General features: G+C 51.8%; 1 protein-coding gene across 1 annotated transcript; it reads left to right on the top strand.

The window, feature by feature from the left end:
* The first annotated feature begins 82 nt into the window (after positions 1 to 82).
* Positions 83 to 16444, top strand: P3H1 (prolyl 3-hydroxylase 1). Its single transcript, XM_045190931.2, has 15 exons — positions 83 to 604; positions 3309 to 3461; positions 4564 to 4753; positions 4966 to 5097; positions 6666 to 6805; positions 11149 to 11238; positions 11574 to 11626; positions 11798 to 11919; positions 12928 to 13055; positions 13188 to 13283; positions 13752 to 13902; positions 14548 to 14665; positions 15069 to 15144; positions 15396 to 15536; positions 15961 to 16444. The coding sequence occupies exons 1-15, from the start codon at positions 140 to 142 to the stop codon at positions 16114 to 16116; spliced, it is 2211 nt and encodes a 736-aa protein (XP_045046866.2). The 5' UTR covers positions 83 to 139; the 3' UTR covers positions 16117 to 16444.
* Positions 16445 to 18126: the final 1682 nt, after the last annotated feature.

Raw genomic sequence — 18126 nt, 5'->3', positions numbered from 1 at the left:
GGCAAGCCTCCTGTACAAACAGTACCCAACTTGAGAGGCGGGGCTTCACTCGGGGGCGGGAATTGGGCGGGGCTTACAGGGGGTGGGGCTCCGGTCTCGGTGGCGGGTGGCGAGCAATCGGGTTAGGTCTAAGGAGGTGATGGCGGTACGCGTGCTGAAGCTGCTTACAGCACTGCTGGCAGTTGCTTTTGCTGCCTCCCGGGCCCGTGCCGAGTCCGAGGCAGGGTGGGACTTGTCGGCGCCGGATCTGCTCTTTGCCGAGGGGACAGCGGCCTACGCGCGAGGAGATTGGCCCGGGGTGGTACTGAGCATGGAGCGGGCGCTGCGCTCGCGGGCCGCCCTGCGAGCCCTCCGTCTGCGCTGCCGCACCCGGTGTGCTGCTGATTTCCCTTGGAAGCTGGATCCGGACTCGGCCCCTAGCCTGACACAAGCCTCGGGCGCCGCCGCGCTGCACGATCTGCACTTCTTCGAGGGCCTGCTGCGCCGCGCCGCCTGTCTGCGCCGCTGCCTCGGGCCGCCGGCCGCCCACTCTCTCAGCGAGGAGCTGGAGTTGGAGTTCCACAAGCGGAGCCCCTACAACTACCTGCAGGTCGCCTACTTCAAGGTGCAGACCTGTCCGGGCCGGGGTCCTTCTGGGCGGGGTTCAAGGCGACCCGGGGGAACTTGGGGAGCCTGGGAAGTGTCCGCGGAGAGGGAAGATGGTCTCTTGGCCCGAGAGTTCTCCTCGGACCCAGGGAGAGCAAGGATCTTGCCAAGAGACCTGCCTCACCCGCTTCGCCTAGTCAGATGGTAACCCCAAAGGTCCAGCCTAGGCACCCTCCAAGCAAAACGTGGCCTGTGTTTCCCTGAGGGACCTCCTAAAGAGAACTAAAGTGGCAGCTTGGGTCTCTCATCCTGATCTCGTTGTGAGTGGGCGAGTGAGAAGCTAGGACCTTTCGACAATTTCTTCCTTCCGGTTCGTTTTCAGCGATGCTTTTCCTGCTGCCCAAAAGCCTCAGCTTTCTTTCAGGACGTGAGGTTGCCACGTCGCCAGTAGGGGCGGTCTGGCCCCTCCCTGTAGGGGACCCTCTGCCTACTCTGTCAGGTTGCCAAAGAAAATGAGTAATTTTAGGAATTCCAGAGTGCCTTAAGTCCAAGTGTATACATGGATTTGGCGTGCACCTGGCTTGCTTGATGATGATGATGCTGAAAGCCAGCACATACTTTGGGGCACTATGTGTTTATTAATACATTTGCCCAGACCCTGGAATATCCTGTAAGGTGGGTACTATTATTAGCTGCATTTCATTGGGTAAAAAAAAGAAGGAGCTGTGCTGCACATCTGTAATATTCGTAGTTTAACAGGCCTTCAATTTAACACGAAGGAAGACTTAGAAAACCTCAGGGACCTCAGATTTCCACTGCTCCACAAGTATTTTGTGTACCGAGCTCTGCTCCATTCCTCCTAGTTACTCAGAAGAGTACTTGGCTTGAAACCAAAATAACTGGGCTGTCTTTGGTCATTCACTTAACAGCACTTTTTAAAGTTCTTTGACAAACGCTTATCGAATACCTACTACATTCCAGTTCTTGTACAGGTTATTAAAGTGCTTGACTTCATGGTTTTTTGTTTGTCTTGCTTTGCTGTTAAGAATCAGTATAATGAGGGCTACTCAGGGGGTTTGTACGTAGCACTGTAGGTGCACAAAGGACAAGGAGTCTAGCTTTGTCTCAGAGAAATCAGAGAAACTTAAAAGAAGTGACATTTGAAGCTGAGTCTACATATTGCTAGAGGATAGCAAGGATGGCCATTCCAGGTAGAGGGAGGCCAGACTGGGAAGAGAATTCTGTAGGCTGCAGGGAGCCATCATTAAACTGGGTTTTAGAATGTTAATTAACCCCAGAAGCCATGTGGAAGGAGCCTTGGAAGGAGGAGAAAGTAGTGACAGGATGAACCATTAGGACTCGGTGGAGCTGTTCACCTGAGAGAAGGAAATTAGTGCACAGGGGTGGGGTGAGGAGAGCGGGGAGAACAGAGAAAGCAAGAGCAATGAGAGGTGAGAGAGAGAATAAATCCATAAAAGGAACGGGCTTGAGAGAATGGAAACTGAGTTACAGAGATGGGGACTACTGACCCTGGGCCACAGTCAGGGCTGGCTCCTTGTTTAGTGTGCATTTACTAACACTGATGATCAGAAAAGAAAAATTTCTACCATATTAATAAGATTTACATTTATCGAGCACTTACAATGTGTTAGAAGCTGCATGTATATTATCTGGTTTAACCTTCCCAGCAATGCTATGAGGTAGTGAGTGCTCTCTCCAGAGGACAGATTAGGGAACTGATCTGTAAACTTTAACTCTTCTAAAGCCCCAGCAAGGGAATAATTAAACCTATATTTAGCCCTGGCCAGATAGCTCAGTTGGTTGGAGGGTTGTCCCAATATGTCCATTTTGCAAGGTCAGTCTCCTGTCAGGGTACATACAAGAATCAACTGGTGAATGCGTAAAGAGGTGGAACAGCAAATCGATGTTTCTCTCTCTCTCTCCCTCCCCCACTTCCCTCCTCTCTCTAAAATCAATTAAAAAAGAAAAAAAAAAAACCCTTGATTTATCACTGGTCTGTCTGACACCAAAGCCTGTTAGTTAATCATTAGATCATCAGTGATTTATTTCTGTGTGAGTTTGATACACTAGATTCCTTTGCTGTGGACATCCTTGTGGCCTGTAGCACATTTCCCCCCTCAGATGTCTGTGTAGCCACTTGCTTTAACCTCATGAGTCAGAAGATGCCATGTCTGGATTGTGTGGGAGCATAGGATTTTTCAGCCACCCGTCTTTTTCTCAAATGTGTGAAAACACTTATTTTATGCCCCCCCCCCCAATTTTTTCTTTCTAGGCAAATTCTTAGGCATGGTCTGTTAACTGCTCTTTCTTCCCTAACCCTAAATTCCTAAAGCCTTAGATTTTCTTCAGCTCAGTCAGTATATCTGAATCTTGAGAATATATGATGTGGGTAGTCAGCCTTCTATAGTGTCCCCCCTATAATACAACCTTTGTTCTAAAACAGAATGTTTGCACTGTTAAAGCATTACCTCCTATAATTTGGGGAACCCCTAGCCTGATTTGGGAAATAGCTGAAAATTTGCCCAGGGCCCCGTGCTCAGTCTCTGGTATGCCCGTAGTTCTTGCCAGAGGTGTGCTTTCTGGGGCACTCTGAGGGGAAGGCTCAGGAAGGCTGATATTTCCTGTTTACTGTGCACTGTGCGTTTGGACCCAGACCTGCAGGATTGGGCTGGGAGAATCAGGGTCTTGTGCTTCGCTCTTAGATAAACAAGCTGGAGAAAGCAGTAGCAGCAGCACACACCTTCTTCGTGGGCAACCCTGAGCACATGGAGATGCGCCAGAACCTGGACTACTACCAGACCATGTCTGGGGTGAAGGAGGCCGACTTCAAGGATCTTGAGGCCAAACCTCATATGGTGACAAACTTTATCCTCTTCTGTCTTGTTAAAGTGACCCTTACCAGGGTTGTTTTCTGAGTACAGCGGTAATATATGTTCGTTGGACACCATTAGAAAAATGCAGCCAAGTATAAAGCAGAAAGTGATCATTTATAATACTGCCACCTTTAGGAAAACCAGTAGTTGATCCTTTGGCCTGTATTTTAAGTATTCTGTATGTAATTTTTAAACATAATTTGAAGTCATGTTCTGTGTGTATTTTTGCATCATCCTTTTTGAACTACCTATATCATGAGCCTTTTCTCATGCCTTCAAATTTTCTTCTAAAACAGAGTTTTTAATGGCTGCATGATGCCCGTCTTACGTGTAGATTGCATTAATTCACTAGTCACAGTTTTTTGGTTGTGTTGGTTTTGCTTTTCACTGCAGTAAGTGGTACAGTATTCCTGAATGTTCTCGTTCTATTTGTGTAGCAGGAAAAGTATGTATTCCGTAAGAGAAGTCTGTAATGACATAGCACTTTTATCAAGAGCTTATGTTCTCTTAAGGTTTAATAGTTTAGAAACAGAGATACTCAGAAACAATGTCAGAATGACTTTTAAATGTAAATTTTGTACACACAGTACATTATACAGCTACACACAGTTCGGGGGGTTTTCTGTTTGTTTCTTGTGATTCTGGGACACATGAAAATGGTTATTGCCCACAGAACGGGAGCTGTGTCCCACAGACAGCAAAAGCAAAGCCTGTGATCGGCTGCTCGCAGCCGCCCAAATCATTCCTCACTGCTGGGAAGATGGCTCTCATCACCACAGGCCACGTTGTGACATTTTAAGAGTTAAATTTTTTTCATTAAACTTTTATTTTGAAAACTTTAGCCTGACAGAAAAGTGAAGCAAATTACAATGAACTCCCACATCTTTCATCCAGACCTAGCTAAATGTTTTTAAATTTCAAAAGAAGCAAGTCAAGACCATTTACCAAAGGCTTTCATTTGTAGCAGCCACCCTTCCCATCCGTCACCTGAGAGGAGCAGGCAGTGAGGACCCTGGAGAAGGTGGCAGGGGACAAGGAGAGGGCTGTCGGTGGCCTGCGTTTGAGTACTCCTTCCTCCCAGTAGGACGAGTTCCGACTGGGAGTGCGACTCTACTCAGAGGAGCAGCCGCAGGAAGCCGTGCCCCACCTGGAGGCGGCGCTGCAGGAGTACTTTGTGGCGGACGAGGAGTGCCGGGCGCTCTGCGAAGGGCCCTACGACTATGACGGCTACAACTACCTCGAGTACAACGCGGACCTCTTCCAGGCCATCACAGGTGCGCAGCTCAGAGCCCCGCGGCCAGGCCCGCCTGAGCACTAAGGACAGGGTCCTGATAACACGCTCCCAGCATCTTCAGCCTCATTTCTAAATTCCTTAAATCTGAGAATCTGACTTGAAATTGGCTCCACTAGAATTTGTTCATCGTAACCAGAATTTGAATCCTGAAGGTTGGCCTTATGGTTATTCCCCGTTTTTGACTCTTTTCAGATCATTACATCCAGGTCCTCAGCTGTAAGCAGAACTGTGTCACCGAGCTGGCTTCCCACCCAAGTCGAGAGAAGCCCTTCGAAGACTTCCTCCCATCCCATTATAATTATCTGCAGTTTGCCTACTATAACAGTAAGGCCGACTCTCCTCTTTCTTTGCTGCGTTTAAGTAAGAAGCCCAAAGCAAGGTAGGCAGGGATCGTGGCCACTGTGCTTCAGATCATATGGCTTCTCTCTGTGGCTCTGGAAGGCGCCGTGCCAGGTGACCCCTGGGTGCTGTGTCATAAGCCACTGGCCAAGGAAGCCAATACTAGCAGCCTGAAAAGTTGAGAGAGGGAGACTCTAGGATCTCTCTCTCTCTCTCTCTCTCTCTCTCTCTCTCTCTCTCTCTCTCTCTCTCTCTCTCTCTCTCGTCCTTTCTATGACATTTACAACCTAGTTTCGCATCTGAATCAAGTTACAGCAAAGGCTAGGGTATACCATTTAAACCAGCTCATAGGACATTTCTCAGCCCTTCTCCTTTGCATGTATTACTGATGCTTTTGTTGGGGGGGGGGGTGTCCATATCCAGCAAAACAAGTCAGCGGGGCTTTACTGAGCTGTCCTTTACTGTGTGCTCAGCATTATAGGCTTATTCATGAGCATGAGGTCTGTCCAGAAAGTATCCAGCCATGTAGTGTGAAAAATAGGCATTTATTGAAGAAGATACAAGAAACATTGTACACAGGACAATGACACCTCAGTCCCTTTTGAAGTAGGCACCTTGCAACCTCACACAGTTCTCCCAGTCGCCATCAGCTGCCCTGTCGTATTTTCCTGCATTTTGTTGATGGTATGAAATCCCTTCCCTTTCAAAGGTGATTTTAGTTTTGGGAAAAGCCAGGAGTCACAGGGTGCCAAGTCTGGCCTGAAAAGAGGCTGAGTCACCTGGGTGATTTGATGGTTCACCAGAAAACTCTGCACAAGACGTGGTGCATGAGTGGGCACGTTGTCATGATGAAGCTGCCAATCACCAGTTGCCCGTAGCTTCGGCCTTCTGAATCATCTGCATTGTCTCCGTGGAGGAATGTTCAAGCTTAATACAAAATTTGATGCAGATCTGTTGCTCTACTGGCTCAGTCATTTAAATGCGACAGCCACACAGTACACGTGCTCACTCAACAGTGTCTGCCACCCCCACTGACTAGTACAGTGAAGTTGTCATTGTTCACACATGCGCATTCCAGTCCACTCTCTGTGGCTGCCAGGTTACATCGATGTCATGCAAACCATTGTCACCATATTAACAATGGCTGGACTTTTTCCGGACAGATGTCGTCTACGATGTTTATAGTTGAGATGAGGAGACAAACACATGCCAACAAAGAGGCAATCTACTGTTGTAAAATCCATAGGGAAAATAAGGTAGGAAGACAAGAATATTCCTGAAACTGGTCTAATTTTGAAGCCAGTGTTTTAATTACTTGTGAATTTTTGAAATAGTGGGCACGCAGAGGGTTCAGATTCTTTTCTGTTTCAATATTAAACAACCCTGAGGATATTGAGCACCCTAAAAGCAATTCTGTATTCTACATTTATATCAGTTCTATTCTTCTTATTCTCCTGTAATGTCTCCCCCCAGATCCAGTGAGAATGAACACTAGGGGTCACTCATACCCAGGATGAGACCCTTTTCAGCCATTTTTTCCTTTCCTTTTACAGTTGGGAATTATACACAGGCTATCGAGTGTGCCAAGACCTATCTCCTCTTCTTCCCCAACGATGAGGTGATGAACCAGAATCTGGCCTACTACGCCGCCATGCTTGGAGAAGAACAGGCCAGATCCATAGGCCCCCGAGAGGTGAGAGATCTGTGTCAGTTAGGGAAGCTGCCGGCTGACTCCAGACCAGAGGGCAGAGAGTGAGGTAGAGGAGGGGAGCCGGCACTGCTTCTGTGCAGTGGGGACAGGGTGCCCAGGCAGGTGGCAGTGCGCTGGGCACTTGTCACTGGGAGGATAAGGGAGCACCAGAATGACCCGGGCCACGAAGTGTGCTCTCCGAGCTGTCAAGGAAAAGCAGAGCTGCAAAGCAGCATGTCTCCCCCTTCCTGGCAAACCTCCCACTTTGAGACTTGATACCATTTAGCCAGGATTGATCATTTTTAACATCATGCTCATTTTTTTTTACTCACAAGCGTTCTCTCTCCCCATTTTCCTCCCCATCCCCTCTTCTTTCTGCCGTTGTCTGATCTCTCCCTCTTTCAGTATTCCCATCCCCCTCCAACACAAGGAGAAAAATCTATATAATACAGTGACCAAAGTGAAATGCACTGCAGCGTTAGCCATGGTTATTTCTGGGTAGTAGAATTATGGGTTTTTAAAAACACTGTAGTTTGTTTATATTTTCTAAATTCCCTGCAGGGATTGGGTGTTATTAAAAACATGAAAAGTTCTCTGTTTCTAACTTAATGAAGTCTGATACTATAAACCTTGATGTTTGTACATAAGTCTTGCACAGACTCTAGACCTTTTCCTTCCTGAGGCCAGAGCAATGACGTGGGTTTGAAGCCACTCGTCTGTGCTTCAGTCCTCGCTCCACCACTGACCAGTCATGGGATCCTCGGCACGTCACGGAGACCGTAGGCGTGCTGCATTGCCCCTCTGTGTCTGCTCCTCCCTCCACAAAACCAGATTGTGGTTCTTGCTCTGTCTTTCACACAGATGGGTATGAGGGTCAAATGAGGTAGGGAGCTGACAGGCATGGCACACGTGTGTACAAAGTGTTGTGTGGACGGGTAGCATCGCGGGGGTCTTGCTGATGGAGCATGTGTAGCAGGGTGGCCAGTTTCTTCACCTCTAAACTCTGCCACCTCCTGAAACAGGGGTGGCTTACCACTGTGACCCTCAGTCCCTGTGTCCTGCTGGCCTCTCCCAAACCCCATCGACAGTGTATGAAAAGATGGCTGTAACTTTGAACCAGTTTTTCATTTTGTCAAAAAATATATCTGTATAGTAAATAGTTACAATTACTCTAGAGGCCACTCAGTTGTTTACACAGCAAATATACTGGAAAAGTGAAGGGGGTGAGAAAGCAGGCACACTCCTGCACCGTTGGTGGAACTACAAACTAGACTGTTCATTTAAGTAGCAATGGGGCTGCTGGGGATTCATCTTGCAGCTGCACTGAGCAGGTGTGCAAAGGTAAGTGTGCACAGATATGTGTCAGAGCATTGCTGCTGAAAGCAAAAAACCAGAAACTGGCTAACTGCTGTCAATTCGGAAACTGATTAATTATGGTGCGTTCATTCAATGACCTGTAAGACAACTATTATATTTCATGAGTAGATTACTGTGCACCAATATGAAATTGTCTCCATGATATGATTTTAGGTAAAGAAAAAAAGATATGTCGCCCTGGCTGGTGTGGCTTAGTGGATTGAGTGCTGGTTTGCAAACCAAAGGGTTGCCAATTCGATTCCCAGTCAGGGCACATGCCTGGGTTGTGCGCCAGGTCCCCAGTAGGGGGCACTGAGAGGCAGCCACACATTGATGTTTCTCTCCCTCTCTTCCTTTCCCTCTCTCTAAAAATAAGTGAAATCTTTTTTTTTAAGTTATATTGAATATATAAATATAAATAATAAATATAACAAGTCCTATTTATGATTTTTTGAAATACATATATAGGCTTTAAATTTTAAATTGTAAACTTTCTGCACAGACAGATAAAAAACTGTTCATCAAGATTACCCCTGAGGCATGGGCCTACAGATCAGGGGTGGGAGGGAGACTGAACGTTCTTTTTATGGCTGTGGATTTCTTTTTTAACTATATATGTCTTTTTGAATGCCATCTAAAACACACCTTAGGACATTGATTATACAGAAAGATATATAATCCAAGACTTATACAAGACTCTAGTGCATGTAATAGCAGACAGTGAGTACAAGCTAGAGTGGAAATGTGGAGGAAAAGTAATCAAGTGGCGAGTCAGGGAAGGCGTCACGAGAGTGGTGTTGACATTGGGTTTAAAAGCCTTCAGCAGGTGAACGAGGCAGGAAAGGTCCTCTTAGAGAACAGCATGTGCAAGCAATATGTTGTCCCATATTGATGGAAGAGGATACTGGGGAGTTATAGGAGCTGAGGCCGGGGAAGGTCAGATTTTGAAGGGTCTTGAGTGCCCCACCAGGGTGACTCAGAATGGAAGGGGCTGGAAGCAGGTGACCAGCTGGAGGCTACCGTGGTGGTGGGGAGGGGTCACTGAGGCCAGAGTGAGGCAGTGGCGGAAGAGGGGAACTGACAAGGTGGAAGTAGGAGGTGGAATTGGCAGAATGTGGGGGGTGTTTTCACTCCTCCCTCCTCTTCCTGTCTCATTAGGCAGCGAGTTCCTGCTTGGGAGACGCAAGCATGGTGCTGTTCCCCCAGCTCAGGAACACGCGGGGGAGCAGGGGGCTTTTCTCACGGGTCTCCGGCCTGGGCCTGCTGCTACTCCAGCCCAGGGTGGCTAATTTTTCTCTGGTCACTGGAGGGAGGAGGTCGATGATGTGGCAATAACAGCCTTCCCATTCCGGTTGTTGTGGCGCTTACTGTTAAAATAACCACCCTTTAAATGTGTGTGGCATCATGTAGCTTACAAAATTCTTTCACAGCTTTTATTTCATTTGATTCTCAAAACAACTCGGTGACGTGGGGTCATCAACCTACCCTGAAGAAAAATACCGAGGTTCTGCCTAGCTCTGGAATCTGGAGAATCCAACAGAAAAAAACCCTTTTCTGGCCATCCTGACCATCCTCTCCCACCCGGAGACGAGATGGGCTGCCTTGCAGTTGACCTCTTTGGCCACTAGATGGTGATCATCTGGATTTGAGATGGCACTTCTCCCAGTCTCTTTGTCTTGCTGAGAAAGACCTTTCTTTTTTCCTTCTTTTTTTTTTTTCCTTTTATGGTCATATTAGTGAGTCTGGGGTAGAGAGGAAAATGAGCCCATATGGTCAGTCTGTCATTTTTAACTAGAACTTTCCTTCTGGAAAGAAGGTAACTAACATTTGTTGAGCCAAGCACTGTGCTGGGTGGTTTCCACCCGTCATCTCATTTAGTCACTGTAGCCGCCCTGTGAGGTGGGTGCTGCTCTTCCCATCTTAGAGACGAGGACACATGGGTGCCAGGAGAGGAGTTAACTTGCACAGTGGTGTGTGGCTGGTAGTGGTGACCGGAACCTCTGTCTGCCTGCTCTGTCCCAGTGCCGGCTCAGTCCCTGACACAGAGCTGATGCCCAACAGATCGGTGTTGAGTGAGTAAGCACTAGGAGGAGGAAGTGCTCCCTGGCAGCCTCGTGGAACCACTGGGAGGGTTGGGTGAGACAACCAACCTAGCCTGGTGTCTAGCACCTAGGAAAGGAGGCAGTCACTTCAACTCTGCAGGAGAAAATTCCCATCTTCCTCGTGGGTAAATAAAATAGATGGTATAGGACTCGTTGGCACCATTAACATTTTCCTTACTGCCCTCATCTTTTATTTCAACTGATGATGTCTTGTTTTTCTTTTCCTTCCTCTGCTGCCTGGAGACTAGCAGGGCACCTAGGGAAAGATGTGGCCCCAAAAGGTACTTAGTTTCTCTGCCCAGGGGAAGCCCTACCTGTGAGCACTTGTGGGAAGGGCCAGGTGCCCCAGCTGCTCTTGCTGCAGCCACCTGTCTGTCCCGTCTGAGGGGGGGGCAGTGTCCCCTAAAATGAGTCGTATCTCCCCTCTGCACCTCAGTGTCTTCGTGTGTGGAATGAGGATAATAGTATCAACCTCAAAGGTGGCTGTGAAGAGTCAGTAAGAGTCAAGTCGCCCAACCCCGAGGTTTCCTTTCTGAGGGTTAAACTGCAGAAGTCAAGAAGGGACTCTCCTTTGAGAAATATTTTCATCCCTCCTGAGAGTCATCAGAGTTTCTGTCCTGGAGATTAATGGGGGTCTCAGGGAAGAAAGAAGGCTCTTTCCCTTCAAGGGAAGCCTGGTTATGCCACCCTCAGACATTTTGCTTAAGCGAGACAAGAGGAACCCTTGAGCACAGAAGTGAGACTTGTCTGTGACTGGGGAACAGACACTCTAGTGACAGGGGAGAGGAGCCCCAGTTCCCACTGGGAGTGACGTGTAGGATGCCGGGGCGGCACCCCCGAGAGCTAACAGAGCCAAGTTCCAGGACATTTCTTCCACTGTTTCCTCAGAGTGCCCAGGAGTACCGACAGCGAAGCCTGCTGGAGAAGGAACTGCTTTTCTTTGCTTATGATGTGTTTGGAATTCCCTTTGTTGACCCGGTGAGCCAGGGTGCAGGAGGGGGGGTGGGATGGAAGAGCATGAGGAGTCAAGGGATGGGGGTGAGTGGTGCACCGTGCGACTCTGGGGAGAAAGCTGTCAGGGGGAGAGCCAAACATGGCATCTGTGAAACCCACGGGTGAGCAACAGAAAACGACAAAGGGAGGTTCTGGGCAGCTAGCTGGAGCTGACTCAGGTTCGGAGACCTCCCACTTCATCTCCTAAGACGAGGCAGGTGGTGAGATGGATTCTCCTGAAGGCCCTATTCTATGCATGGAGACCTGGAAGATTAAGTAGGTCAACCTACACTGTTAATTTCTTCCTGACCGGTTTTTAGGATTCCTGGACTCCAGAAGAGGTGATCCCCAAGAGATTACAAGAGAAACAGAAGTGAGGGCCTTGAAGAAACTGCATGCTTGGATCTGTCTGGTGACGCACTGGGGCTTCCTGAGCCCAGGCAGATGTGACCTCCAGCAAGGGGCGGGCAGGTCCAGTCTGGGAAGCTGGGTGGGAGCCAGGACCAGCCCCAGAATGCAGTCCTCAGAGCGGCTGTGCTCACAGGTCAGAACGGGAAACAGCCGTCCGCATCTCCCAGGAGATCGGAAACCTGATGAAGGAGATTGAGACCCTTGTGGAAGAGAAGACCAAGGAGTCGCTGGATGTGAGCCGGCTGACGCGGGAAGGTGAGAGCGCAGCGCTCGCAAGGCAGGTCAGCCTGCACCAGCAGGGAGGCGCCCTGGCCGCACCAGTGTGGGTCAGCCTCAGGGTCTGAACCCGCATGGGTGAGGGCTTAATCTCGCCTTGCTGTCCCTCCGAACTCACCTACAGGACTTCCACCCCTGGAAAGAGCACTGAGAATTGGCTTTTGTTAAAGAATTAGACTCTCGTGTCACAGTAGCTCAGGTTTAGGAAGTGTTTACAGGACAGAGCTCATCCTGCCTCCCTGCTTCCAGGCTGTTTTCTCCCGACTTCCATCCTTCTTCTATCCTGTTATCAAGCCTCAAAATCTTCACCTCTCCTTTGGTTCCTGTCCCCCCATCCCCCACCCGTGGCCATCCCCTCCGTCCTCAAGAGAGGCCTTCTGATAGCAGACTTGTTTCTGCTCTCACCGCAGCCTTTTTGCTTTCCCGTTGCCTCAAGCCTGCCTCAGGCCCCAACACCTCCTGTCTGCCCTTGTCCTTCCTCTTTCTGTCTGACCTCGCCCTCCTGCGTGGGGGGGTCCAGACCAGTCTTCCACATTCGAGGACTCTGACCTTATCTTCCCCGCTGGCCCCTTTAACCGTGGGCTCTGCTCCCACCACCCCCCGCCACTCCCCCATGAGGTAAATGTCCGTGTACAGATGAGAATATTAAGGCTCAGGCAGGTTAAGTAACTTGCCAGCGTCACACAGCTCTTTGATGCAGGAGTCAAACCCAGCCCTTTCAGACTGCGGAGCTCATGTAGGGATGTGGAGGGCCAGGGAGCTAGCATCTGTTCAGGAGGGCAGCTCGGACTAGGACTTGGATCGCCGGCCTTCAGTGTTGGGCTCTGTCCTTTGGGCCACGCTGCCTGTGGAAGTGACTGAGTGGTAGGTTTCTCTGGTGACCAGGAAACCACGAGGGTCTCTATTCCTTACAGGGAAGCAGTACCTGATGGAGAGTCTCTGAACAGAATGGCGCTGGGTTGAGCAGGTCTTGTCATTGCTTTGCAGGCGGCCCGCTGCTCTACGAAGGCATCCAGCTCTCCATGAACTCCAAAGTGTTGAATGGCTCCCAGCGGGTGGTGATGGATGGCGTCATCTCTGATGCCGAGTGCCGGGAGCTACTGCGCCTGAGCAACGTAAGGGAGACCCACTGACCACACCTTCTCCCGAAGGCCCCGGCCTCCCCCCACTCGGTGCCCCCTGGGCTGATGCCGAGAGAAGAGGTGGTCAGCCCCCCAGGCTCACGCCACGGTTTCGTGGGTTTGTAGGCAGCAGCGACCTCAGGAGATGGCTACCGGGGCCAAACCTCCCCACACACCCCCAACGAAAAGTTCTATGGCGTCACTGTCTTCAAAGCCCTCAAGGTAGAGTAAGTGCTCAGCGTTCTAGAGGGTGGAGAGGGGCGGGGGAGGCCAGGCTTTGAGGGGGAGCTGGGGACAGTGGAGGAAAGGGTAAAGATGCTGGCGTGTCCACTTCCCAACTGCCACGGAGGGAGGGTGAATTTCCACAAGCTACGGTTGACTTTGGAATTTTGGCTGTTGGACCAAGAGTTATAACACGAGGCGAGCACGATAAGAACAATGTCCAGAGCTGTGAGAGTGCTTTCTGAAGAATGGCTGGCGCCGGGGGTCCGCACTCTGCATGGCGTGCGTGCACCGTTCTTAAGGAGAACGTGAGGGAGAGGGAGAGCGTGATGCATTGGGCTGTTGTGTGCAGGAAGCAGAGAGACTGCACCTTCGGTACAGGGCTAGGAGGGGGGCCTGGGGCCTCGGGCATCCCTGTCGGCCCACAGAGGGGCGTTCAGGGCAGCCGACCACTGGTCTCCTTGGCAGCTGGGACAGGAAGGGAAAGTTCCTCTGCAAAGCGCCCACCTGTACTACAACGTGACAGAGAAGGTGCGGCGAGTCATGGAGTCCTACTTCCGCCTGGACACGCCCCTCTACTTCTCCTACTCCCACCTGGTGTGCCGCACTGCAATCGAAGGTGGGCCTCCTCCTCCTGCAGCCTCCACAGAGCGCGTGCTGTCCCCGAGCCCTGGCTGGACATTGAGGATGTGAAGAAGAGCAGGATATGGTTCCTTTCGTCCTCATTGGGGAAGCAACGTAAACAATAAGTGGCCACCCAGTGTGATAGTACCGGGGAGGAAGTTACAGTCGTTCTACTAGGCAGCCAGGAGGGCTTTCTGGAGGAGGTGATGGCTGTTCTGCAGGATGAATAGGAGTTGTGGAGTGCACGGGGTTGTGTTCAAGCCAGAGAGAATAGCATGTGCAGAGGAGTTGAGGTACTGAGCAACCCGGTAGTTGGTGGGGCTAATAAGCAAGTTGCCATTCTGGAGGGTAAGGTTAAAGGGGGGAGCAATCAGATAAGGGTGGTGAGGTCCTCAGAAGCCAAATTATGGAGAGCTACTTCCAAGAGTTTGTTTAAGCTGATGATTGTCAGTGATGGTGTTGGGCATACATGTGATTCTGTCCTGGTACCTGGCTGATGTAGCTTAGCTTGAGATCCACTTGCTCATTGGGCATCCCACAGACCTGGACTCATTTTGGGAAGCACCGCCCCCATGGCAACGGGAGAGCTGAGGTATGTCCTGAGGTGTCTCAGCACTAACACGTGTTACCTTGGTCCCAGAGGCACAGGCTGAGAGGAAGGACAGTAGCCACCCAGTCCACGTGGACAACTGCATCCTGAATGCCGAGGCCCTCGTGTGCATCAAGGAGCCCCCCGCCTACACCTTCCGGGACTACAGGTACCAGCTCGCCCTCCGAGCCCCCCAGTGCCCTGCACTTCCCCCCAACATACCCAGACACACACACGGGTTTGGGAGCAGCTGTCCCCAGACCCTCTGGATAGGAAGTGAAGACAATCCGGAAATCGTTACAGAGTAATGTGATGAGGAAGCCAATGAAAGGTGGACTTGGTACTGAAGTGCCCCAGAGAAGGGTATTGTGGCTTCTCTCCGGCAAGGGGGTAGGGGTGGGAAGTTGGGATTTGTGAGGCTTCAAAGAAGGTTCTAGAAGGCTTTCTTCATGTGAAAGGCCCCTGCCAGCTGCTGGGTGGGGCACTTGGGGATGAAGGCCCTGGAGCTGTGGGTTGCGTGGGGAGTGGGAAGAGGAGAAGGTCTGTGTTGAGATGCTCTGTGCCTTTCCCAGCGCCATTCTTTACCTAAATGGGGACTTCGATGGAGGAAACTTCTATTTCACTGAACTGGATGCCAAGACCGTGACGGTAAGTGTGTCCTTGTCCCACCCCCGAGAGACAGAAACCCTCCAGGTGCAGGGCAGCCGGCCAGCTGGTCTTCCTCGTGGCCAGCGCTCTGCTCCCCGAACCAGCGGGGCTGTGAGGTGTGGGGGTCGTTCCTCTGACTGGTCACCTTTACTCTTCAGCTCTGGTCTTTGGGGAGCCACCCTCAATTGTGGACCTTAATGACGTGTCTTCTGAAGGCAGGTCATAGTCTGTGTCCCGCTTTGTGTCCCCAGGCAGAGGTGCAGCCCCAGTGCGGAAGGGCCGTGGGGTTCTCCTCTGGCACCGAAAACCCGCACGGAGTGAAGGCCGTCAGCAGAGGGCAACGCTGTGCCATCGCCCTGTGGTTCACTTTGGACGCTCGACACAGCGAGAGGGTGAGAGCAGCTGGTGCTGCTGGGACCTGGGAGGGCCCCTGTTCTGCTTCTGCCCGCCCCCCCCCCCAGCCCCCTTGCCGATGGCTTAGGCGTGGAAGGCACTCTGGCCTTGGGGGCCCGGGAGTCCGGAGACAACTCCTTTCAGCACTGCGCCGTTGCGGTCACTGCCGCGTGACCCCTGGCCTTCCTCCCGACTATAACGGGGCTCCAAGGGCGGGGGGCAAGGTGGGGAATGACCCTGGCTCTTGGTTCCTCATTGTGCACCTCCTCAGCTGGCTTTGCCCAGAGAGCAGGACCTGTTGGGAAGGAGATGAACTCGGAGGCTGCTGAGGAGGAGCCTCCTTGTTCCCCGGGAAGTAGCGCTGAGAGGTGGTGGGTGCCTGGTCGGAGGGCCTCTCTGAAGAGCAGGGCTCTGTCCTTGCAGGACAGGGTGCAGGCAGACGACCTGGTGACGATGCTCTTCAGCCCAGAAGAGATGGACCTGCCCCAGGAGCAGCCCCAGGAAGTACAGCAGGGCCCCCCGCAACCTGTAGAGGAGTCTGTCTCCAGCAGTGAGTCAGGGCCCAAGGATGAGCTCTGACAGCATCCAGCTGGCCACGGACTGGCGGTTAGACCCCCTGTGGGGACTCTGTCCTGTGGCCTGGACTGGCCAGCCACTGGGGGCCGCGGAGCAGCAGGACACTAACATCTGCTGTCCAGCGAGGGGACCTGCTCACAGCTGTCCGCACAGTGCTGCTGCTTGTGGAGGGGACGTGGCAGGACGGCCTGCTGCTCTGTGGACCTGGCCGAGGGCTCAGGATGCAGGCTCAGAGCCGCCACCAGGTGCCTGCAAGGGCAGCTGTGTGGCAGTAATACAGTATTTAAGTGTCTGTGCAGACACCCAAAGAATAAACGATCGGTGTTTTTTACTCAGTAGTTTGTTCAGAGAATAGAAACATGCCCACCTGACCCAGAGGTCCCGCTTGATAAAAAAATTGCTCTGGGCTGGACGCAGGTACAGGGTGAGGGGGCTCAATCCCCCACTCGGCCACTTCCTGAGCAGCCTCAGGCCAGAACCTAACCTGGGGACCTTGGAGCTGTCACTTGTATGTGGGGGGTCACAGTACTCGCCCCGCCCAGCGTGTGGGCAGTTGTATGGCCCGGATGCAATATCGGATATGACAGCACTTCGTGAACTGGAACGCTCTGGATGAATGGTGGGATTATCGTTAATCCTTCCCTGGCAAGGAGCAGCCGGTCAGCAGTGCTGTGGCACATTGGCCCCGTGTCAGCCACATGCATCCTGTCTGCTGCCTGGCCGTGGTCCCTGTTCCTCGGGGCCTCCGTGTGCAGGACAACACACACCTCTAGGAGACAGCGAAAGAGCAGAACTGGGGATTCAGCTCCTCTGGCCATAAGCTCCTCTCCTTGCCTGGGCTGGAGACACTGTGGGGCAGTGAGTTTGGGGGCCCACGCTCAGTGCTCATTTGTCCAGTCAGCCGGCGTTCATCAGGCATCAGCTCAGTGCCAGCGCTGCGGATATGGCAGTAAACAAGTCCCCGCCCCCTAGAGCCTATATTTTAGTAGAGGAGACAGGTAAGAAGTGTGCAGTGTTTCTGTGATCCTCTGACACAGAAGAAAGCACGTGAGGCCCTGAGGAAGGGGCGATGTCCAGGAGGCAGCGCGGCAGCACAGAGCGGGTGAGGAGGGGCAGCTGTGAGCCAGGACCTCGGGGCCTCGTTGGCCACCATGAGCACTTGGGCTTCGACTCTGAGACGGGAGCCCTTTGGAGGGTTTTGAGCACAGGGGTGAGGGCATCTGGCCTGCCTTTGGAAGGCCTCGGCGAAGAATGTGCGTGGAGGAAGGGCCGTGGGGGCGAGGATGGAGACAGGGTATGGCTGCAGTAACCCCCGAGAGAGATGAAGATGGCAGAGATCGGGGGCCGGCGCTGAAGGCAGTGAGAAAGCACAGGTGCTGAGTCTGCTACAGGAGTGGCTGGTGGATTGGATGGCATGAGAAAAGGATCATCGATTCCAGCCTAGGGCCGCAGGACCAATGGTGATGCAGAAACCAGGAGTTTGGTTCTGCCCATGTTATGCTGAAGTTTCAGGAGCCCATTATGTATCCAAGTGGAAATACCAAAGAGAGTCAGGCATAGATGAGTCAGAAGTTGAGGGAGCAGTGGAGGTAGCATTACTCCGGGAGTCACCATAACCACCTGGATGTTCAAAGCCAGGAGACTGAGGTCAGTGTAGACAGAGGAGGAGTCAGGACAGCCTGGCTGGAGGTATCGGGCCAGAGGACACGGATCCAACAGAGTCATGAGCAGGGGACCCAAGAGGGACAGAAGTCCTGGAAGCCGACGAGAGGTGCAGGAGGGTGTGAGCAGTGCTGTCAAATGCTGCTGAGAGGCTGAGCCAGGGAAGAACAGAACCCACTTTTGGGTTTGGCAACATGGAGGTTAGTGAGAACTTCAGCAAGCAGTGTTTGGGAGGGGCGTGGACAAAAGGCGGGCTGGAGCGGGTTGGAGTGAGAAGGGATAGGAGGTGCTGGCAGGCACAGACGGTGCTTCTCAGGAGTCAGGCTCCACTCAGGTGTGGAGGTGAGCTGG

This window comes from Desmodus rotundus, chromosome 3 (assembly GCF_022682495.2).
Source record: "Desmodus rotundus isolate HL8 chromosome 3, HLdesRot8A.1, whole genome shotgun sequence".
NCBI lineage: Eukaryota > Metazoa > Chordata > Mammalia > Chiroptera > Phyllostomidae > Desmodus > Desmodus rotundus.
This window is presented reverse-complemented; position numbering and strand designations above follow the sequence as displayed.